The sequence below is a fragment of the Elephantulus edwardii genome, unplaced genomic scaffold (genome assembly GCF_000299155.1).
Source record: "Elephantulus edwardii isolate Elephantulus edwardi_28Jun2011 unplaced genomic scaffold, EleEdw1.0 scaffold00097, whole genome shotgun sequence".
Lineage (NCBI taxonomy): Eukaryota > Metazoa > Chordata > Mammalia > Macroscelidea > Macroscelididae > Elephantulus > Elephantulus edwardii.
This window is the reverse complement of record NW_006399847.1, coordinates 8,571,219-8,596,467: the sequence shown is the minus strand read 5'-3', so window position 1 is coordinate 8,596,467 and position 25,249 is coordinate 8,571,219. Positions and strand designations below refer to the sequence as shown.

The 25,249-nt window shown below is 38.8% G+C and overlaps 1 protein-coding gene across 1 annotated transcript in view; it reads right to left on the bottom strand.

Moving 5' to 3' along the window:
- Nucleotides 1–25,249, bottom strand: part of ARHGAP28 (Rho GTPase activating protein 28) — a 326,300-nt gene that overhangs the window by 109,246 nt on the left and 191,805 nt on the right. Inside the window, 1 exon segment of the mRNA XM_006891409.1 lies at nt 11,612–11,814. Coding sequence (XP_006891471.1) covers nt 11,612–11,814 — 203 coding nt within the window.

The following is a 25,249-nucleotide window of genomic DNA, read 5'->3' as shown; positions in this document are numbered from 1 at the left end:
GACAAAATATGTAAACAGTTGAAAATAAGAGAGGAGAATTAAGCACAGACATGAACTGAAAATCAAAACAAAACCAAAACACAACTGTTTGATATTTGTATGCATATGGCTTTTTAACTGAGGTAATTTTCTAATATTAATCAAAGAAGAATTGATGCCTTTAAATTGTGGTGTTGGTGACGAGTATTGAATATACTATGCACTGCCAGAACAACAAACAAATCTGTTTTAGAAGGCATGCAACCAGTATTTCTCAGAGGAAAGGATGGTGAAACTTCATCTTACATAACGTGGACATATTATCAGAAGGGTCTAGTCATTTGAAGATGACATCATGCATGAAAAAGTAGGAGGTCAGCAAAGGAGAAGAAGACCCTCAACGAGATGGACTGACCCAGTGAGTATAACAAATGGTGCAGGATTTTGAACTTTTATATATGGGGTTGCTGTGAGTTAGAGTTAACTTGAAGGCACCTAACAACAGCTACAGCAGCAGTAACAATAGAACAATGCATTGACAAAAGATATTGACTATATCATGGAGTCGAAACGAATTTATCTTTAAGTACAGTCAGAATGCTCCTTAGACTCAAGGAAAGCAAAACTTTGTTTCATGTAGAGATATTTTATCAAGAAGAAGTAGTCTTGGAGAACAACATTATGCTTTATCATATTTGGTCAAGTAAAGGATCAGAAAAAAGTAGGCTAACCCTCAAACAGATGGGATTGACACTGGCTGTAACAATGAACTCAAACAGCAATGCCTATGATGGCAGCACATGTGCCGGCAGCATTTTGTTCTAATAGGCACAGGACAGCTACGAGTTACAATTTACTCAGCAGCCCCCATCAGTACACCCAACAGTGTAGGGTGGTTAGAACTCAAATAAGAATCAGAAAGTAGAAATGAAGTCATCAGTAAATATGGAAAATGAAGGCCATATTCTTGATAAATGTCACAAGATAAACTCTCAAAATCTGTGCAGAAATTCTGATCAAATCTTTAATTAAACTCTGAACCGAAAAGATGCGTAGGAGACTCTGAGCTTTCATATTAAAACAATAGCTGGAATGGCAAAACAGCTGCCAGACTGTAAAAATGCTGTACAAAATAGACAAGAAAAGGTAGAGGTATCAAAAGATTGGGATAGGAGTATGAGTTCAGCCAGGTTGACTGTCTTGTAGAACTCAAATTCCCTTTAGAGAAATACAGAATCTCTGAAACATACCAATAATCTACCATAATTAAAAAAGAAAATATAATCAATAACAAATGGCCTTATTTAGAATAAAATAAAATCAGTAGAGTCAACAAAATAAAGTAAAATCAATAAAAACTGAATCTGCACACCCATGTTTATCATAACCTTTGTTAACAATGGCAAGGAATTGGAAACAACCTAAGTGCCCATCAACAAACAAATGGATAGAGAAGCTCTGGTATATTCACACAATGGACTACTATGTTGCATTGAAAAATTGAACTCAGGCAATATTATTCAAAATGGGTGAGCCTAGAGGACATTATGCTGAGTGAAGTATCTCAGTCACAAAAGGACAAATACTGCATGGAGCTACTGTTATAAAACAGGACTGACCTCGGGCTTGGGGGGAGACTGAGAAAGATGGGTTCAATAATGTATACTGCATTGAAACAGATGAGGGAGAAAACTGTTCAAAAGGAATACATGATTAGGTATTTTTGTCATGATGGGGGTCCAGAGCGAAGGCTGCATAGTAGAGTGGACCTGGGGGGGCGGGATTGTAGAACAATGAGGAAATTTTTCTTTTACTTTTCCAAGAGGTTAGTGTACTGGGGGCGGGAGGGTTGGGTGGGGAGAGAAAAGTGCAGCAATGAATGAATGGAAATCCAAAGTCTCTAAATTTTCATTGAAATTAATAAATTTTTAAAAACCTGAGTCTGGGATTACACTGATGTTTAACAAACAACATGCACACAGAGAGAATGAATAATGACTCAGTGGTAGAATTCTCATCTTCACATAGAATTAATTCTCAGACAATATGATGATGAATAGGGGGTTGCCACCAGTTTGTCAGTGGAGGCTGGTGTATTGTTATGATGCTGACAAGGTTCCAGAAAAACTTCCACATTAAGACAGATTAAGAAGAAAGAGTTAGTGATTTGTTTTTCTGAAAATCAGCCAATGATAGCTCTGTGGATGACATCAGCACAATCCACAACGGATCACAGGATGGTGGAAGTTTGGGTACCCTTTAATTTTATTGTATACGGAGTTATCATGGGTTCAAGGATAACTCAACAACAGCCAATAAGATAAAAATACTTAGAGGGCTTGAATGATTTGCTGCAAAAGATCAAGAATTGCAGCCTTCAATCTGAGTGCACAAAGATCCTCACCACTAGGCTAATTGGCAGTATCGTGATAGATGAAAAAAAGATTGTGATTGCTAATGATTTGATCTTGCTTCAATCTACAATCAATACCCTTGGTACAAGCAGTTAGGAACTTAAAAGATGAGTTGCATGGGGGAAAATCTGAAGTCAAGGACCTTTCCAGATTCTAAAGAGCAATGATGTCAGTATAGAGACTATAGTGCACCTGATTCAGTCCATGACCTTCCAATTGCTTGTATGCATCTGATAGCTAAACAATGAATAAGGATGATGGAAAAAGAATCAATGCCTTCAAACTGTGGCACTGGAGAAAAATATTGAACATACCATAGAACATGCCAAGAGAATAAATAAATGTCAGTACTGGAGAGGGTGAAACAAAGTTGTTCTTAAGAGGCAACGGTTTCGAAGATTTGTCTCACACACTATGGGCATACTGCCAGGAGGGACCAGTCCTTGGAGAAGAATATAATACTTGGAACGGTAGAGGGTCAGTGTGGGAGAGAAAGGCCTGGATGAGATGGATTGACACAGTCACTGTGGCAATGGGGTTAACAGGTATGCCAGAGACAGTGAGGTCAACTTACGATAAGGCAAGGTTCAGAGCCATTACTCATAGGGTTGCTGTGAATTGTACTTGACTTCAAAGCACAAAATAACAAAAACAAACTTATTTCCAAAATATAAGAAGCAATAAAAGGAAGAGAGACAAGTGCAAGTAAAAAGAGTTGGCAATTAAGCTTCTCTCAGTAATTGATGGATTAATTAGAAAATGTTGTTCAGCACTGTTGAGTTGTTGTCATAATCATAGCACACTGTGAACAACAGATCTGAACTTTGCCTGTTCTGCCTCATTCACATGACCTCCAAGCTTGAGCTCATTGTTAAGAGTCACTGGGTCAATCCATCTCAAGATTTTGTTTTGTTTTGTTTTTGTTTTTTAAATCTGACCCACTACATTTTGATCTAATCAAAAGTATCATCTACGTTCCTTTGACAGCAAGACCATAGTAAAACCTGTTTAAGACACATGAAACTTTGGTCAAAAAAGATCATACACTGGACTATAAAATAAGTCTAAATACAATTCAAAGACTGAAATAGAAAAATTACCTAACCATATCAAATGTACCTTAGCAACCAGTAAAAGAGAGATGAAGAAAACATTTGGAAATTAAGCTACACAGTAGAAAAATAAGAAACTAAGTAGATGATAGTGAAAAGACAACAAAATAATCTTTGTGGATTCTGAAATTTTCTTTAATCAAACAACAATTTAACTTAATAAGTAAAGAATGTCAGCTTAAGCTTTGCGCTTTTGTAAATAATTACCTATATGGTATCAATTAGCAAAAGCAACATGAATAATTGGTTAAGAAGTGAACTGAGTTAGGAAAAGGATAGCCAGAATGGTTTCACAATCTGAAGAATATGTTATGCATCAGAGAGTTGGACAATGACTAGGGAGGATAGAATTGATGCCTTTGAGCTGTGGTACTGGAGAAGAGTATTGAATGTACCCTGGACTGCCAAGAAAACAAACAGATTCATCCTGGAGAGGGTTAAACCAGGCTACTCCTTAGAGGCAAGGATTCTGGGGCTTCATCTGACATACTTTGGATATGTTGTAAGGAGGAACAGGTCCTTGGAGAGAGACATCATGCTTGGGAGGGTGGAAGGACAGCGCAGGAGGGGAAGACCCTCTATGAGGTGGGCTGATTCAGTGACGGGGGTAATCAGGATGGGTGTGTCAGAGGCAATGCGATTGGCACAGGATAGAGCAGGGTTTAGGGCTGTTGTACATAGGGTTGCTATGAGTCGCAAACGACTCGACGGCACATAATAACAACAACAACAACAATAACAAGAGAATTGCACATGTAGAAATTTTTTTAATTTCCTATGTGCATTTTTTGCCAGGAAAAAAAATGTTTTATAAAATTTTAAATGGTGTGGATTCAGAGACTATGGTGCATTCAGGAAATTGTTTATATTCAGTTAGATAAAATAATAAAATCATTGATCTAATTTTTTCATTTTAAGAGTGCAAAAAAAAATGGACAAATTAAACACAAAATAAACAAAAGGAGATAATAAAGATTTTGTTAATCTTTTCCAGGGTCCCATATGCTAGAGCAAAGATGTTAGTTTGAGGACTAGGGTGTGCCTGATTCAGAACATGGTCTTTTCAATCATTTGCTATGCATCTGAGATTAGACAATGAATGACAGAAGACAGTCACAAAAGGACAAATATTGTATAGAGCCACTGTTGTAAAATGGGTCTGACATCAGGGTTGAGAGGAAGACAGAAAAGGAGGGGAGGAATAATATATATTGCATTGAAACAGATGAGGGAGAGAACTGTTTAAAAGAGATATTATGAATGTGTATTCTTGTCATTACAGAAGTCCAGAGTGAAGACTGCATAGTGGGTTGGACTTGGGGTGGAGGATTGCATTACAGTGAAAGAGTTTTCTTTCTTTTTAAGGAAAAGAGTGAATTGGGGGGAAAGGGTGGATATGGAGAAAAGTGCAAGAATGAATGACTGGAAACTCTCTGTAAACTTTAAAATTAATTTAAAAAAAAATGACAGAAGAAAAGTTGATGCCTTTGAGTTGTGGTGTTGGGAGGAGAGAATTAGTTATCTCAGGACTGCCAAAAGAACACATGTGTACTGGAGACGGTGAAGCCAGATTGCTCTGTGGAGGCAAGAGAGGTCATCATGCTTGGAAAGATAGAGGAATGGGAAAGGAGAGAAAGACCCTGAACCAGGTGGACTGACAAAGTGGCTGCAGCAATGGGCTTGGGTTTGTGAGATATTTTGAGGTCAGCACAGGACAAGTCAGGGTTCAGATCTACTGTTCATAGGTCACTATGGATTGTACTTTTAACTATAAGTACTTGGTTCAGAAGACCTTCTGTATGGACTGCATCTCAAAGTCAAGAAAACAAAGATTCTTACCACTATACATATAGGCAGCATCATGATGGATGAAGAGGAGACTGAAATTGTCAACAGCTTCATCTTGCTTGGATCCACAATTAACACCCTTAGTACCAGCAGTCAGGAAATAAATAGACGCATTGCATTGGGGAAATCTGCAGTTTAGGGATCTTTTCAAATTATTGAGGAGTAATAGTAATGATGTCAGTTTGAGGATGAAGGTGCATCTGATTCAGGCTATAGTCTTTCTGATTTTTTGCTATGCATCTGAAAGCTGGACATTGAATAAGGTTGACAGATAAATACTTGATGCCTTGAGCTGTGGTGTTGGATAAGAGCACTTAACATCCCATGGAAGGCCAAGAGAACAAACAGCTACGTCCTGAAGAGGGTGCAGCCGAAGAACACTTTGGAGGCAAGAATGATGAGGCTTCACCTCACATACTTTGGGCATGTTGTGAGGAGGGGCTATTCCTTGGACATGATGCTGGGAAGGGTGGAAAGTCAGCGAAGGAGAGGAAGACTCTCAATCAGGTGGACTGACACAGTCACTGCTACAATGAACTCTTGTGTGCCAGGAAGTGTGAAGATGGCACAGGATAGAACAGGGTTCAGATCTTTTGTTTACAGGATAGCTATGATTCTTACTCGACCTGATAACATCTAATAACAACAACATGGATCGTACTTGATTCCAAGGAACATAATGATAATAATATGCTAAAGATATACTTTAATAAGTTTAATATTACTCAACAATTTTTAAAAGTCTCAGCAAATTAAAAGTAAAAAGTCAAAGAGCATCTATTAAAAGGCTACTATTTTCATCATTTGTCATAGTGAATATTGAAGTTTACAGAATACTACAGGGCCTCCATAAAAAACAAAACAAAACAAAAACCAAAAAACAAACAAAAAACCCCAAAAAACCAACCAAGCAAAAAAATACCCTGATAATCTAATTACAAAATGGGCAAAAGACATGGAAAGAATTTTCAGAGATGATGCATTTGGATGGCCAACAGACACATGAAGAAATGCTCCAAATCACTGGCAAAAAGAAAGATGCAAATCAAAACTACAATGAGATACCATGTCACCCCAGTAGCAGTAGCAAAGTTTAACAGGACAGTAAGCAATAAATGTCAGAGAGGATATGGAGAGATGGGAACTTTCACACTCTGTTGGTGGAATTGTAAAATGGTACAATCACTCTGGAAGGCAGTTTAGCACTTCCTCAAAAAGCTGAAATTAGAAATTCCGTATGACCTAGCAATTCTACTGCTTGGAATATACCCCAATAAAATTAGGACTGAGACACAAATGGTGATTTGTACACCAATGTTCATAGCAGCATTATTCGCCATCACAAGAACACATCACAAGAAACAGCCCAAATGTCCAACCCAATCAAATGGATTGCAAAATTGTGGTACTTTCACAGAATGGAATAGTACGCAGCACTCAGAAGCAATGATTTAGAAAATTATTACCTAACTTGGGAGGGACTAGAGAGCATTATGCAAAGTGAACTAACTCAGTTCCATAAGGACAAATACTTTATGAAACTATTATTGTAGAAATAGAAAGAAAACTAGTAAAAATGTATACGAAGATCTAAGAGGGGGGAGGGTAGTAGGAGAGGGATGATGATGGGCAAAAATCACATGATCACTCAGTTTGATAGATGGAGAGAGGTGGGTAATAGAAATAGGAAAGATCCAGCAGAGATGTGAAAATACAGGCATAGTCCAATGGTGATTAATTTTATAAAAGAAACCGAGTTGGAATGATTATATGAAACACAATGTGAATGAAGGATAGTGTGAAGCATTATGTATACAAAATTAGTAAGCAAATGAATAGAAAACAAAAAAGAAAAAATGGGAACAAGGCATAGACACCTATTTTATCATCACTGCTTCTACTTATTAGAAATCTTTGTAAGAACGATAAGACAAATGAAAACATACAAATTGAATGGAAAGTAGAAAGCTGTCTTTATTCTCAATAACCTCTGTTCATAGAAAAAAGAAATCTAGTACAGAGGTAATTCATGGTTGCTGTGATGCTGAACACTGTAACACTGATGTGTCAAATATGATAATGGTTACCCATGGTGGAGTATTTGGTGGAGCTCCCCACTTAAAACAAACTTGGAAGCAGGAGTAGCATCCACTTCTGTAACAGCTTGTCTCCAGAAGCCCTATGCACCTGGAGAAATGATTAAAGTTACACAAGTGTTTAGGTCTTTCATTCATAGGGTCGCTATAAGTCGTCTACAACTCAATGGCACTTAACAACAACAACAAGAAGTAGTAAATAACTACTACAATTTAGCATATAGTTATAGGAAGATAAAGGTCAAGATACAAAATCAACTTATTCTATACAGTATAAGCAAATAGCTGAAAATTTCTTAGAGAAATAATCCATCAATAGACATCACAAAGAGTATGAATTAATAAGCAAAAGAGAGTGATAAAAATTGCACTACATATGTCTGACAAAGAACTTTTGTCCAAAATATAGAAAGAGCTCAGACAAGTCAATAAAAATGGACAATTTTTAAACATAGTGAAAAAGTTTTACAAAGGAAAATATATAATAGACAAGCACAGGGGGAAAATATGTTCAGCACATCAGTGAAATGCACGTAAAAGTTTCACAAGATAGCTCCCACATACTGTTGTCAGGTAATGTTGAGTTTGCTTTGACCATAGTGATCCTACACACAACAGAATAAAATAATACACCCTGCTGTGCCTTCAATCACTACTACATTTGCAATATTTTTAAAGCTACTGCGTCAATCGGTCTTGTTGAGGACCTTCCTTTTTCTCATTGACCCTCCCCTTTAGCAACATGATGTCTTTCCCCAGGGACTGGCCCCTCCTGATAACATGTCCCAGGTATTTGAAACAAAGTCTTCCTTCTAAGAATCTTTCTGGCTCTATTTTTATCAAGGCAGATTCATTTGTACTTCTGGAATGCCATGATATATTTAATATTTTTCACTAATATTATAACTTGAATGCAACAATTCTTCAGTTTTCCTTATTCATTGACAAACTCTTACACGAATTGTAAGGTTTGGACCAAGAATTCTTTGGTCTTCAAAATAGTACTTTTACTTTTTAGTACTGTAAGGAGGTCTTTTACTGCAGATGGGTCCCCCCGACTTGAATCCTTCTGTCAGGAAGTATGCATCATACCATGTGAAGATGTGAAACATGTGGAGATGTCTGAAAATGTGAAATAACTGAAAATGTCGATTACATGCTCTTGTGGGAGTATAAAGAGATACAACAACTTTTGAAGCAAACCATTTCCTAGGAAACACACACACACGTATACAGGTAGATAATATTGATTTATATACAGGTATATTGAAAATACATATATTCAAGAATATAAATATATATGTAAATCATAGGTCCCAATAAAGACTTTCACAATAGTCAAGAGTATAATAAATAAAAAAAAAAGTCTGCTAACAAAGTGGCCTAGTGGCAAGAAGCAGTGTTACAATCCTGAAGGCATAGGATGAATCCACCAGATGCTCTGCAGGAGAAGGAGGGGCAATCTTCTCTTGTGCCTGTCAGATGCAATTTGATGGTACACAAGGGGGAAGGGGATCTATTAACAAGATTGTTGTTGTTGTTGTGTACCGTCGAGTCTGAACCGACCGATAGCTGACCTTCCGTCGGTTTTCAGAGGCAGTTACTCACATGGAAGTAGGCTGCCCAGCTTTCTCCCACAAAGCAGCTGGTGAATTTGAACTGTGTGCCTTTGCGGTTGCAGCACAGCTTTGCCACTAGGCCACCAGAGCTCCCTATTAACAGGATTAACAGGTTAATTGTAAAAATAAATTGCCACATATTCATACAATAGAACACTAACCAATAGGAACAAGGAGGAAACACGTGGTACATAAAATGAGTCTCAAACAGAGTATGTTACAGGAATGTAGCCAAACTATGGTTAATATATTGAGACTGTCTCAGGCAGGAGCCAACCAGCTGTGGGATATGGGATTGACCAGGAACAGGGATAAGGAAATTCCTGGTTTCACTGGAATGCTGTCTATTTTGATTAGTATAATGACTGCTGTCATTTACAGTCACAATGACCTCTCCCATTGGGTTTCCAAGACTGTGATCTTTACAAAAGCATAATCTCACACCTTTCTCCCAAAAAGTGGCTAGTGGTTTGAACTACTGACCTTTTACTTATAGTAGCCAAGCTAACTGGTGCAGGGGTTACAAAAGGATATAAACGTCTCAAACACATGGGATTATATATTCAAGATGTCTACATATACCTCAAAGGGAAAAAAATGCACAAGTAAATATTAAACTCTTGCTTCTCTGGCCCCACTCCCTAATCTGTATAGGTTAACGAAGAGTTCCTGGTTCACGGTGGTTAAGCTCTTGGCTACTAACCTAAAGGTCTGTGATTTGAACCCACTAACCTGCTCTACAGGAAAATGCTGTGGCAGTCAGCTTCCATGAAGAACAGCCTTGGAACACTTGTTGAGCAGTTCTGTCCTGTTCTGTTGGGTCACTATGAGTTGGAATTGACTCTACGGCAACAGGCTTATTTGGTTTGGGTAGGTTAGCAAATCTGAAAGTATCTCTGTCCCTCAGTTTGAACACATGACTACATTACATTGAGGATAATAGGAGCCAGGGTTAGTATCATTACTGGGTAGAGAAAAGTTATAACATATGGAAAAATGAAAGAAAAGAACAAGCCCAGTGGTGTTCAAGATAGAGGAAATGTTTTCAGTTTTAATATAGGTAGTACGCTAGCTTGATTAATAGTAAGAAAAAGGGGGGGGGGAAGGAGTGAGAAGGTAATAAGATAAAGCCTCATTTATGTAGAAGAAAGTACATTTATCTTCTTTCTGTCATACTGGATCTCAAAAGGCAAAATGTAAGGTAGAAACTTCTTAAGAAGATGCCTCACTGATGCAGGGCAGACTCCCATGAAAGGGGTCCTCCTTAAAAGTATATTGTGGGGCTCCCCCCTCAACAGTGTGACATATACTAATTAATCTCTAATCAGTGTTTCGTATTCCTGTGGAAAAGAGATTTGTAGAAAACAGAATGATAATAAAAAAGTCTTTATTATCCTGGCAATTTTTTGAAGGTTAATCACGAACAGATGAAAGCATTTATAGGTATATACTTAATAAACTGCCTCTGTCTGTCTTACCTGTCTTTACTGTTTGCTTGTTGATACGTAGGGCATGGAGGAGAAAAGCTACACTTTTAACAAAAAGAAAGGCTTTTCTTTTATCTTTTTGTTCTCAACCTTCTTTTATTTTTCAGTCTGTTTGTTGTTGTTGTTTTTAGGTGCTGTGCAGTTGAGCATGAATCATACCACCCTTAGGAACAACCGACGTGAACCCTGTCCAATCCTGTGCCACTCTCACTTCTGCAAGCTTAGTGCATTGCTGCAGTCATTATGAATTCTATGAACAAGAGAGGAACACTCTTTCTGTTTAGTTTCCCTGAAAAAAGAATGTCTTATCATTGTCGATGTCACTTGACCATATATGAGAAAATTAGTTTTTCAATACATTAATATAAGTAAATATTCCAATGTCAATCATTTTCCCTCTCAATTTATACTTATCAGATTCTTATTATGCCTCTTTCTCTTGCTCTGACTTTTGTTGTTGTTAGTACCCTATATCTCACTACAGAGATGCCAACGCAACCCAAGTGAAAACCCTTGGTCTATTTAACGACAATGAATTAAATAAATAGACAGGCATCATAATGTTAATCAGCTGTAAGTGTAAGGGTCCACTGGATTTTTCTGGAAGTAAGAGAGGTCCAGCCCTCTTTCAAATCATATCACTCTGGATCAATAGTAGGCTAAGCCAGACCACAAGAAGAAAGGTCAGGGGAGAAAAAAGCAAAGTTATCATCAAGTCAGCTCCAACGCATGAAGCCCTGAGGCACATCAAGACACTGTGCTCCACAGGGTTTTCAGTGGCTGGTTTTTCAGAAGCTGATTACAAAGCCTTTCTTCTGAGGCACCTCAAGGTGAACTTGAATCTCTTCTACTTAGTGGACAAACATACTTACCATTTGTACCCCCCAGAAACTACTGAATCAATCTGGTATGCATAAACCAGAGGATTAGGGTTTGTATGTGGAATTCTATGGACTCGTGTATTAAACCACTAAAGCAGTGGCTTCTGCCTGGCACTAGGCTGAAAGAGATATAACGAGGGAGGTCAGCACAGGAGAAACAGATAGAGCTCCTTACCATCCGCAGGCCTGAGCTCTGTGGGGGTCTGCTCCTCCTGGCTCCCCAGGCAGCTCTCTTTAAGACTTTCTATTTCCCTCCAGAAGTCCTCCATGGACACGCTGTCCACAGAGGCTTCTGAGTTGGAGCGGCTGAAGGCTGGAGGACGTAAAGTGTCATCGGAGAGCATTCTGTTACTTCTTTGGCAGCAAGGAATGGATTTTCTGAGGAAAGATGAAGATTTCTGCATGAAAATCAGGTCTTTTATTTTATCACACAACTAAGTGTAAATTTTAAAAGTAGAGAAATGGTAGGCTGTAAAGCCCTTTGATGATCACTCCACTTCTTCCCTTTTGTCTTTCGATTGTGATCTGAGTGAATATTTATAACACAAATCAGCTTTCCATTCAACCATCCATTTAAACACATTCTGGTTTTTTGTTTTTCTTTATTTTTTAAAATTTTGTTTTATTAATTTTCATTAACATTTACAGAGATTTTAGATTTTCATTCATTCATTGTTGCACTTTTTTCTTTACCCCCCTCCCCCCAGTTCACTCCTCTCCTTGAAAAGCAAAAGATAAACTTCTTTGTTGGTATGCAATCCCCCTGACCCCGATACCAAGCCCCCCACCCCAATGCACTCTGCTATGCAACCTTAATTCTAGATTCCTGTGATAATAAAAAATATGCTATCATATATCACTTTTAAACTGTTCTCTCCCTTATCTGTTTCAGTTCAGGGTACAGACACTATCCAGTTTTTCTCAGTCTTACCCCAACTCTGATGTCAGTCACTTTCTACAACAGTGGCACCATGCAGTATTTGTCCTTTTGTGACTGAGATATTTTACTCAGCAAAATGTCCTCCAGCGTCACCCATTTGAAATAATATTGCATGAGTTCCTTGTTTGTCAATGCAGCATAGTATTCCATTGTGTGAATAGACCACAACTTCTCTATCCATTCATTTGTTGGCAGGCACTTAGATTGTTTCCAACTCCTAGCTATTGTGAGTAAAGCCATAATGAATATGAGTGTGCATATATCTGCTTGGCTGCCAGTTATGGTCTCTTTAGGGTATATTCCCAGTAGTGGAATTGCAGGGTCAAATGGTATCTCTATTTGCAACTTTTTTTTAATAATTTTAATGAACATTTATAGAAAATTTGGATTTCCATTCATTCATTGCTGCACTTCTCTACCCGCCCAGCCCTCTCCCCCCGTCCCCCAGTTCGCTCCTCTCTTTCAAAAGTAAAAGAAAGACTCCTACCTACAAGGTCTCTGCACTCCTCCCAGGGCTTCCCTGGTGGATGTGCTGAGAAGTATGATGCTCTTGTGGCCTAGTGAGTGAGGAGTTGCACTGCCAAAACAAAGCCAAGTAGCTCAAACCTACCAGCTGCTCTGCAGAGAGAAAGAAATGAGCAATCACTTCCTATGAGATTTAGCCTCTGCTATCCTGCTGGGAAGGCAACTATGAGCCCGAACTGACTCCATGTCAATGAGCCACAGGAATGACATGAAATATTTTTATCATTTTCACACACATATGGTGGAAAGCTATTTGTATTGTTGCTGCACACCATGGAGTTGGAACTGACTCATAGCTGACCTCCAACAGGTTTTCAGAGGCAGAAAATGACATGGGAGGAAACTGTTCATCTTTTCCCAGCAGAGCAGATGTGAGTTTGAACTGTCTGCCTTTGGGTTGGTGACAAAACCCCTTACTACTATGCCACCAGTGCTCCCTGAATTAGTTCCTGTAATTTGTAGTAGTCATAACACGTATAGTACAAGTTTGTCTCTTTAATGTCAAAATGTGAAGGATTTGAAAATTGGCTACTAAAGTAAGGATTCTTTGGTTGTTGCTTTTAGGTGCTGTCAAGTTCCACTCATAATGACGCTATGATCAATTCTATGATCCCTGTCTTCTCCTTGGCCATCTTAATAATTTCTGACACAGGTGAGCTTATTGTTTCAGTCACTACATCAATCCACCTTGTTGAGAGATATTCTCTCTTTTGTTGACTCTCCACCGTTATGAGCATGGTGTCTGTCCTCTTCCAGGAAACAGCTTCTAGTAACATGTCCAAAATATGAGACATGAAGCTTCGCCATCCTGCACTTTTTCCAAGACATACTTGTTTGTTAATCTATGACATCAAGTTGAAGGCTACATTAGGCTGGGGAAGAGGGGAGAGGACCACAGTCAGTCCCAAAGGATGAGGTCACCATAAAGGACATCAGCTAAAGCCAGTCTAGGCTCCTTCTGTCACTACATCACAGCATCACTGTTACACCAGGGGTCAAAGAACAAGAAAAGGAGGCACTTAGTTCACAGGCTTGTAAAAGGACTACCACACACAAATGATTTAGGGCATAAAAATGCTCAATGTTACTTTTTTTTTTCTGTAAGAAATTTCCTTTACTAGCCAATTCTCTCTCTCTCCATCTACACAAGAAGGTATTTTCTCTCATGTAACTTATTTCTTAAAGAACCTTTTATGATATGATAGTGAAGTACATTAGTTGATTCAATGTTACTTTTTTTACAAAGGAGATACAATAGGGCAGAGAGAAGCTAAAATGCTAGAGTTCTGAGACATTTTTGCGACTTAAGTAGGATTCTACTTTTAATTATCCAAAAATGACTGGAGCAACACATCAACAGAGAACAGCTAGATGTGCAGGCTGAGTTTAGAAGAGGCGTAGTACTAGGGACATGATAGCTAATGTTAGATGGATCTTAGCAGAAAGCAGAGTACCACAGGAATATCTACCTGTGTTTCATTGACAATGCGAAGACTTTTGACGGTGTGGATCACAAGATGTGGCTGACTCTGAGAAGAATGGGAATCCCAGAACATTTGATTGTGTTTATATACTTGAACCTATACTTGAATCAATCAGGAAGCAGGTCTACCAGGGATATATTCTGTCTCCATACCTTTTCAATCTGTATGCAGAACAGATCATCCAGGACGCTGGGTTGTATGAGGACGAATGTGGCATCAGGATTGGTGGAAGATTCATCAATAACCTGTGTTATGCAGATGACACAACACTGCTTGCTGAAACTGAGGAGGACCTGAAGCGCTTGGTGTAGAAGGTCAAGTACTGCAGCCTTCAATATGGATTGAGGCGCAACATCAAGAAAACAAAGATTCTCACCACTGGACCAACTGGCAGCATCATTATGGATGGTGAAGAGATTGGGATAATTAACACCTTTAGTTTGCTTGGCTCCACACTCAACCCAGCAGCCAGGAAATCAAGAGACTAATTGGATTGGGAAAGTCAGCTGTCAGGGACCTCTCTAGAGACAAAAGTGCTCTTGATCCAGGCCATAGTTTTCACAATTACGTGCTATGCATTGGAGAGTTGGATAGTGACTACAGATGATAGAATTGATGTCTATGAGCTGTGGTGCTGGAGAAGAGTGTTGAATATACCATGGACTGCTAGGAGAACAAAGAGGTTTGTCCTCAAGAGGGTGAAACCTGGCTGCTCCTTGAAGGCAAGGATTCTGAAGCTTCATCTGACATACTCTGGGCATGTTGCAAGGAGGGACCAGTCCTTGGAGAGGAACATCATGTTTGGGAGAGTGGAAGGACAGCGCAAGAGAGGAAGACCCTCGATGAGATGGATCGATACAGTGATTGAAGTAATGGGAGTAGGTGTGTCAGAAACAGTGAGGTTGGAACAGGAAGTGTAGGGTTTAGGGCTCTTGTACATAGGGTCACTATGAGTCGCAAACAACTTGAATGCACATAACACCACCACAACAACATAAAAATAAAATACCTAAAATGTTCCACCATTAACATATGTTATATTTTTTTTAAAGCAGAACATTTGATTATCTTTGTCTTCCAACTGCGGAGAGTAACTGAATTTCGTTTTGTACTAAACATCTATTCTTTTTCCCACCTGGTTTTAAAATGTGGTATGGGTATGTAACTTCTTCAAAGAACCTTTGCCAAAACTTGTTTCTCCTTGACTTCAAGTGAACTTGAATCAAAAGGCTGAGACCATCACTGAGCTGATACACATCCAAGCTGCTTAACCCAAAACAAAAGCTTTCAAGTGGAAAGATGACAGCAGTGGCAGAGGAACAGCTAACCATGACCACTGTCACTCCCTAAGGACAGAGATGCATAGAACAGTGGGTTGGTATCAATTGTAGTAATATTTACAAGAAATATGAAAACACACCAGCATCTGTGAGTGCAGAAGTAAAGCAGCAATAAGGCTTCCATTAATGAGGAAAAATAAAATTGTCTGCTCATATTCTCCATACAGTTAGGAATCCTTCTAGATTTCCAAATAGTCTGTAACAGAAGTTTCTAGCATCTGATCCTTTCATGGGACCAGAGTGCAAGCAATTCTCTTAACTAATAGAGATTGTATCCGTTTACTTTCAAAATGTGAAGCATTTCAGGAGAATATGAAACATTTGCTTCTAGCTTTCAGTGCTACCTGGTGTGATAAAAAGAATTATAAGGCAGTTGTGTTTGATAATGTAGGGGTTTTCACTGGTATCTTTAGAATTTAACAAGTCAAACCTTTTGTACTGGTTGAAGCATGAAGTTATCACAGATATCATGATTTTATGAAATCTCACAATTATCAAGTAATAATATTTCCTTTATCATTTTTAAACTTTCAAGACACAAGATCAAGAATAAAATCCATCAACAAATAGCAAATGCATAGAGTATGCATGTAAATATCTACTTCTTATAAAATTAATGGCAATAGCTGTACTTCAATTATCACCACTAACACAGCCTATGGTCCTTCTGGTGCTATCTTCAGAGAAAGTGTATGAATACCCCAAAACTTTCTCTAACCCTGAACTTTTAAGGTGCATTTTTTAAAATAATAATCTTAACTTAAACATTTTACAATCTAAATGCCTGATGTGGATTAAATTTTGAAAATGAAAAATACCCCTTTTGTTTAAATCATAAACAACTACATGGAGGAAAAACACCTAAGGTATTCTTCCTCCTGTCTCATGTTGTTGTATAAATGGCTTTGGTTTTTTTCCCCACAAAACATATCATAGACGTTTTTCCATGCCAACATAGACACGGCTCTTCAACAGCTGCATTGAGAAGCATGATTTATCTTACAAATTAAGTAGGCATGCAGATAAACGCAAACACTGAAAATGTTTTAAGAGCTTAACAATTTGGAAAATAAATAATGAATTTTAGAAAATGAGAAGCAGCCTTACTTAGAGGTAGTAACAGGAATTTCAGTTAAGATAATTTCTTACTTTTGCAAAAAGCATGTTTAAAGAGCCTCAGAGAAGCAGTCCTCATGAGTCTTTGCCAGCAGAAAGGGGGTCAGCTAGTTAGAAACAGCTGAATACAATGCTGCCTTCATCATAAACGATCTACCCAAAGTATCCTTCAGTTGCAGTGATCAACGACGTTTTACTGGTAAGGATGTCAACCTTTTGCCACAAGCATGCTTCCAAGAATTCTCTCTCTCTTTTTAAAGGAAAGGATCCAAAGTCTTCCCACTTCACCCATGGTGGGATATAGACCATGATTTTCCACTCATTGATGTGTTATGCAATTGTGGTCCAAAGACAAAGCCAATGGTTACGTGACTTTCAATCTGCGGCTTCATATCTGACCATATAAGGACAAAACTGTTTGTGCCTGCATCAGCTTTATGCTTAAACAATACTAGGAAAATGTTACATGAAAACCAGAATGTAATTGTGTTATACAGCAACTTTTGGTAGGAAAACACCACTGTGTTTAAAATTAGACTTTTAAGTATGTTACAATTATTACAAATCCAAAGTGGCCTTAAAAAACAGGAAAAATTTTATTATGCCATTCTTTTATTCTCTTGGCTAGAGCTTGTGTTATGTTGAAGGTTATGAGAGAACTATAACTTGCTATACTTACCTTGAATTTTCAACTTCACAGAAACATAAAATACTTTTAAGGGTATTTTAAGGGTTGCCTTCCTCCTTTATACTCTATGTATTACTATCGCCATATATGCTGCTTCTAAACATGCTATATTGTTGTTGTTATGTACCGTCGAGTCACCTGTGACTCACAGCGACCCCTACGTACAGCAGCTATGAAGCCTGCCCTGTTCTGAGCCAGTCTCATTGACTCCAACACACCTACCTCCATTAACTCAGTTACTCTATTAATCCATCTCTTCCAGGGTCTTCCTCTCCTGTGCTGTCCCTCCACCCTTCAGTGCAAGGATCTCCAAGGATCATATCAATGATTTCCTTTTTAAATATACTTTTTAAAAGTAGTCTTTTAAATTTATCGTTCCTGGTGCTCTTCATTCCTTCCTAGATGTCCATGCAGCCATACAATGATTTCTCCTCAGCTTTCTAGACTTTTCTTTAGATTGCTTTTTTTTAGATTTCTCCATGTGCTGTGGACCTGCTGGCAACAAATCCTCTCAAATTAATTTTCTGCAATAGATATAATTCATTTTCATTTTTGACAAAAATTTCATTCTTTTTAGAATTTTTTTTAGTTGACAGTTTTTCTTGTTCTTATCCATTTTGAGCATATCTCCATTCACGCCTGAACTCTTACAAATTTTGGTAAGAATTAATCTTTTTAATGTTCTTCTAAATCAAATGCTTTTGCCTAGTAGCTTTGTTTAGTTTTTGTTTTGTTTTTTTGTGTTAAAGTATTTATTGTTGAGGAGATTGGATTAAGGTGGGAAACAAGCCCTACCCTTCTAGAGGCTTTAGAACATGAGAGCTAAACGCTAGCTCCTTTAAAAAAAAAAAAAAATATATATATATATATAGGTTTGCTTACAAAGTTTATATATATTGAGTTTCACACTGTCCTTCATTCCCATTCATTGTTCTTGTTGTTGTTATGTGCCATCAAGTCACTTGCGACTCATAGCGACCCTAAGTACAAGAGCCCTAAATGCCGTTCCGTCCTGTGCCAACCTCGCCATCTCAAAACACACTCATCCCTGCCACTCCACTCACAGAATCATCCCATTCATTATGTTTTATAAAATTAATCACCACTGAACTATGCCTACCATTATTACGCTGTCTTTCCAGATCCACACCAGATCTTTCCCATTTCCTTCATGCACTCCTCCCTCCATCCACTAAATTCTGTGACCCTATGATTTCACCCCTGCCAATCCTCACCCTTCTGATCTCCCTAGCCCCACCCTCCGCCTTAGATCCTTATACATGTTTTACTGTTATCTTTCTATTTTTACAATAATGGTCTTATGCAGTATTTGTCCTTATGAGACTGAGTTAGTTCACTCAGCATAATGCTCTCCTGTCTCATCCAAGTTATGTAGTAATTTTCTAAATCATTGTTCCTGTGTTACGATAGTATTCCATTGTGTTGAAAGCAGCTTTGGTTAGTTTTAACTTTTCATTTTAGCAGTTGTTGCTCTTGTGTGTTGTCGGGCCAGAATTGACCCATAGCTGACCTTAACCCAGTTTTCAGAGGCAGTAGATCACGTGGGAGGAGTCTGTCCATCATCCTCTCATGGAGCAGCTGGTGGGTTTGAATTGCGTGTCTTTTAGCTATTAGATTATGATATAGTGCTATTTTCCTTCTTTCCTAATGGACTTCTTGAATCTGCCGGCTGATATTTCTTATGGATTGCACTGTGTCCCCTCAAAGTGTATGTCCTAAATACTAACCTCCATACCTATCCTCACAATCCCATTCAGGAATAGGCTTCTATTGTTATGTAAATGAGAGAGATTAGTGTAGTGTTTTAAATCAATCTCTTTTGGCATATAAGAGATTAACCAGGTGTGCAAGAAAGCAGATATAGGGATGAGAGATACAGTATTACATGACGCTTGTCCAGTAGCTCAAAAGACAAAGACCTTCCCCCAATGCTGAAGAAAGAAAACACCTTCCCCAGAAGATGGCATTAAGTCATGTAGTAAGCAAATTCAGTTTGAAGCTGTAGGTTTCTTGCCTTGTAAACTGGGGAGGTGGGGGAGATTCTGTTTCATATAACCACCCACTAGTATTTCTGTTATAGCGGTACAAGATAAGTAAGAAAATGACCTTTAATAATTTGGAATTTTTTTTCTTTGAATATTTCTTCTGATCCATTCTTTGTCTCCTTTCTTTATGGAGTTCCAGAAACATAATGACTGTACATTTGATATCGCCTGAAATGTCCTTCAGAATCTTTTTTTTTGTCACACTCCTTTCTTTCTCTATGTTTGAATTTAGAGAATTTCTATTCCCTTTATAGCCACTGATTCTTTCAAATACTGTGTTTGATTTGTTATGAAGTCCATCCAACCAATCCTTTAACTGAGATACTCTACTTTTCCATATCTAGAATGCCCAAAGAGTTCTATTTAGATATCCTATTTCTCTGTTGACATGATACACCTTTGCAATGGTTTTGCCTTGTTTTTCCCCTTTAACTGCTTCTCCATACCTATTCTATCTGTATACTGAGCAAATAATTTCAGAAGTTGGACTCTAAGAAGAAGAATATGGGATCAAGATGGGAGGAAGACTTGTGTTATGCACAGGGAATGACCTTGCTTGTTAAAAGTGAGAACTTGAAAGTCTTGCTGAAGACCAAAGACTAAAGCCTTCAGTATGGATTACATCTCAACATCAAGAAAACAAAAATCCTCACCACTGGGCCAATAGGCAAAGTCATGACAGAGAGAAAAGATTGAAGCTGTCAACAGCTTCATCTTACTTGTATCAACAATCAAAACCCTGGGTACCAGCAGTCAGGAGATCAGAGAGGAGTTGCACAGGACGAGTCTGCTGTCAGGGATCTCTCTAAATTGCTGAAGAACAATGATGTCAGTTTGAATAGCAAGGTGAGCCTGATTCAGATCATGATCTTTTCAATCACTTGTTATGTGCCTGAAAGCTGGACAATGAATAAGAATGATAAGAATAATTGATGTCTTTGAATTGTGATGTTGGAGAAGAGTACTTAATATCCCATAGACTGCCAAAAGAACAACCAGATATGTCTTAGAGAGGGTACAGCCAGGATGCAACTTGGGGGCAAGGATGACAAAGCTTCATCTCACATAGTTTGGATATGCTACTTGGAGAGGCTATTGCTTAGAAAGGGTCATCATGCTTGGAAAGGTAGAAGTTGATCAGCAAAAGAGAGGAAAATCCTCAGTGAGATGGATTGACACAGTGTGGGCTAAAAGGAGTCAGATACTGTGAGGACAGCACAGTATAGCACAAGGTTCAGACTTCAGATCTGTTGTTCATAGGATTGCTCAACCTGATGACACCTAGCAACAATATACTTGTACTTGTTATTTGAATGTTTGTTGATGCCAAGGTCTGTGTTTTGGGGATGTCTGCTAAAATTGAATGAAAACTGTTTATAAACCATATTTTCCTTTTTCTTTCCATATTTCAATTTTTTTTAAAAAAAGGAATATAGTGCAGATACTGTGCTTAAAAAAAATCAAGGAAACTGGAGTAAAAAGTGATACCCCCTCAGAAAGGGTTAGCCTTTTCCTCAAGAACTTGATGTGATGGGCTGACAACATCACTTCAGTCATTCCCAGCTCTGAGATCTGCATTTTCTTCTTCTCACTCATTAACAGAATACAATATAAACTCTAACTTATTTATTACTGGTTTCATAATTTGGGCCTGTCATCTCCACTAGGATATAGAGAAGCCCTATTTGTCTTATTAACAGAGGGGCTCACAAATACTAGGAGCTTGCAACCATTTGTTCAATAAATGAACAGTTGGTAGTGGAGCAAAGACAGTAATTAAGACTCTTAAGTCTTAACCTAAATTCTTTCTGTACAGCAATCTTTTATAATTTCTGTAAGTCCCTCAGATATTTATTGTTGTTGTTGCCAAGAAATCTGGAGAAAACCACTTGGCCAACTGACTGGAAGAGATCCAAATTTGCTCCCATTCCCAAAAAAGATGACCCTACAGAGTGTGGAAATTATCAAACAGTATCACTAATATCACACGCAATCAAGATCCTGCTGAAAATTATCCAGAAACAACTGGAAGAGCATATCAACAGAGAACTGCCAGAAGTGCAGGTTTAGAAAAGGCCATGACACTAGAAACATTATAGCTGATGCTAGATCTTGGCTGAAAGCAGAGAGTACCAGAAGAATATTTATCTGTGTTTCATTGACTATGCAAAGGCATTTGACTATGGAGATCACAACAAACTATGGCTGACTCTGAGAACAATTGAAATCTTAGAATATTTGCTTTTATTATGTTAACCCTATATTTAGACCAGGAGGCAGTTGTCAGAACAGAACAATGAAACAGTTCATGGTTCAAAATCAGGAAAGGTGTAGACCAAAGTCGCAGTCTATCTCCACACCTTTTCAATCTATATGCAGAACAGATCATCTGTGAGGCTGGGCTCTATGAGGAGAATATGTGGCATCAGGACTGGAAGAAGACTCATCAACAACCTGCGTTATGCAGATGACACAGCCCTGCTTGCTGAAACTGGTCAGGGATTGTAGACTTCAATATGGATTGAAGCTCAACATCATGAAAATAAAGATTCTCACCACTGGGCCAATTGGCAGCATCATGATAGATGGTAAAGAGATTGAGAATGTTAACAGCTATAGTTTGCTTGGCTCCACAATCAAATCTCTTGGTACTAGCATCTGGGAAATCAAAAGATGAATTGAAGGGGGAAAATCTGTCAAAGACCTCTTCAGAGTACAGAAGAGCAATGATGTCAGTCTGGAGACTAAGGTGTTCCTGATCCAGGCCATGGTCTTCACAATTACTTTCTATGCATCAGAAAGCTAGGCAATGACTAAAGATGATAGTAGAATTGATCCCTTTGAGCTGTGGTGCTAGAGAAGAGTATTGGATAAATCATGGACTGACAGAACAAACAACTTCTTCCTGAAGAGGGTGAAATCAGTCTGTTCCTTTGAAACAAGGGCTCTGAAGCTCCTTTTAACATATTTCGGACATGCTTCAAGGAGGGATCAGTCATTGGAGAGGGGCATCATGCTTGGAAGGGTGGACGTACAGCACAAGAGAGGAAAAAAGACTAGGGAAATGAGGATAGGTATGTCAGAGACAATAATATCCTCTTAAGATAGAGCAAGGTTCAGAGCTATTGCACATAGGGTTGCTATGTTGCAAGTGACTTGAAGGCACGTAACACCACCACCAAAACAACAACCTTCAAGTCAGAATTGACCCAGAGCTGATAATGCAGCTGGTTTTCAGAGGCAGTAAATCATACGGGAGGAGACTGTTTATCTTTCTTATGTGGAGCAGCTGGTGGATTTGAACCATGTACCTTTGTGTTGGCAACACAACTGCTTACCATGAAGCCGTCAAGCTCCCTGCAATGTACTAGTTTAAATAAAAATTTTAGAGGCAACTTTACAAGTCATGTTTGAATGTCAACCCTGCTAGTTCCAAATTATGATCTTAGCATCCCATATGTGTGAAATAAAACTGCTTCACAGGGTCTTCAAGGTTGTGACTTTTGGAAGCACATCAGCAGAATTTGTAAACTCAAAACTCATTGTCATAAAACCAGAAGTGACTTATAATTGCACCTCCACTGGTTTTTTGAAATTGTAAATTACACAAAAAAGAGTTTGCCCATCTTCCTAAGAGCAAGTGGTAGACTTGAACCACTAGAAAGGCACTACCACCTGACTTAGCAACCCAGCTTCCTATGCACTAAGCCATCGGATCTTCCTGAAAGATTAAGACTTAACCATTTGTGCCAACCAGGGTTCCTAAGCACACGCTAATCATATACCAACCACTGCATGGGATAGGTTGCTATGAGGATAAAAGTTAAAGAATTAATAATTATTTATTAAATAAATAAATATTATTAATAATTAATTGTTAATATGGCTAAAGTGGAGCCCAGTAATCCTATTTTTGACTGATTGGTATAATTAAGTGTGCCTGGCCTAGTGGCAGGAAGCTGTGCTACCTTCCTGAAGGCCTATTGTTCTAGGCCACCAGCTGCTCCATGGGAGAAAGGTGGGCAGTCCCTTCCTGTGCAATTAACTGCCTCTAAAAACCTGGTGGAGGGTCAGCTATGAATCGGTTCTGACTCTACACAGCAACAAGAACAGAGCTAGATTTCTATACGAGGCCTTTTCATGGAGGGGACTGGGCACACATGGGACCTACTGGCCAATGAACACAATGGGAGAGAGGGTATGAGTGGCTAAGCAGGAGGCCAGCGGACATTGTTACAAAAGAAGATGCAGCTCTAGACATGGGTGTGCCAAGAAATCTGAAAGACAGCTATCTATCTGGTCGATTGACTGGAAGAGATTCAGATTTATTCCCATTCTCAAGAAAAGATGATCCTACAGAATGTGTAAATTAACCAAAACTATCACGTTGGAGCAAAATCTTGCAATTACAAAAAAATGACAGGAACAGTACACTGACAGAGAACTGCCAGAAATACAAGTTGGCTTTAGAAGAGGCTGTGGCACTAGGAGTATTATTGCCAACCTCAGATGGATCTTGGCTGAAAGTAGGGAGTATCAGAATATATGTTTGATCACAACAAATTGTGGCTAACATTGAGAAGAAGGGGAAGTCTAGAACACTTAATTGTGCTTATGTGAAACCTATACTTACACAAGGAAGCAGTCATATGAACAGAGCAAGGAAGCATTGCATTATTCCATGGTTTCCAAAATGAAGAAAGTAGTGGATTAGGGATGTTCCCTTTCTCCGTACTTTTCCAATCTATATGCAGAACAGATAATTTGGGAAGTTGGGATCCATGAAGAAGAATGTGGCATCAGAATTGCAAAATTCATTAACAACCTGTGTTATGCAAATGACACAATTCTGCTCCCTGAAACTGAGGAAGACTTAGAGTGTTTGTTGCAGAAGGTTATGGACTACAGTCTTCAGTATGGATTGGGTCTCAACATAAAGAAAACCAACATTAGGGAGCTCTGGTGGTCTAGTGGCAGGAAGCTGCACTGCAATCCCGGAGGTGTACAGTTCAAATCCACCAGATGCTCTGCTGGAGAAGGTGGGACAATCCTGTACCAGTCAGATCCGATTTGACGGTACACACACACAAAAAAGAAAAAAAAACCCCAACATCAGGATATCAAAAGACAAGTTGTTGTTAAGGGCCTCTCCAGAGTGGTAAGGAATAATGATATCAGTCTAGAGACTAAGTTGCCATTGATCCAAGCCACGTTGTAATTGTTGTTACGCGCCCTTGAGTTGCTTATGACTCATAGTGAGTATATGTACAATATCCCCGATACCTACTCTATCCTTTGCCAACCTTACTGTATCTGATACACCTACTATCATTACCCCAGTCACTGAATCAATCTATCTCATTGAGGGTCTTCCTCTAATACACTGTCTCTCCACCCTTCCAAGCATGATGTCCTTTGCCAAGGACTGGTGCCTCCTTGCAATATGCCCAACGTATGCCAGGCAAAGGCTAAGAATCCTTGCCTCCAAGGAGCAGCCTGCTCTCACCCTCATCAGGACAAACCTGTTTGTTCTGCTGGCTGCTGTTGTTATGTGCCGTCGAGTTGCTTGCAACTCATAGCGACCCTATGTACAACAGCCCTAAACTCTGCTCTGTCCTGTGCCAATCGCACTGTCTCCGACACTCCCATCCTGA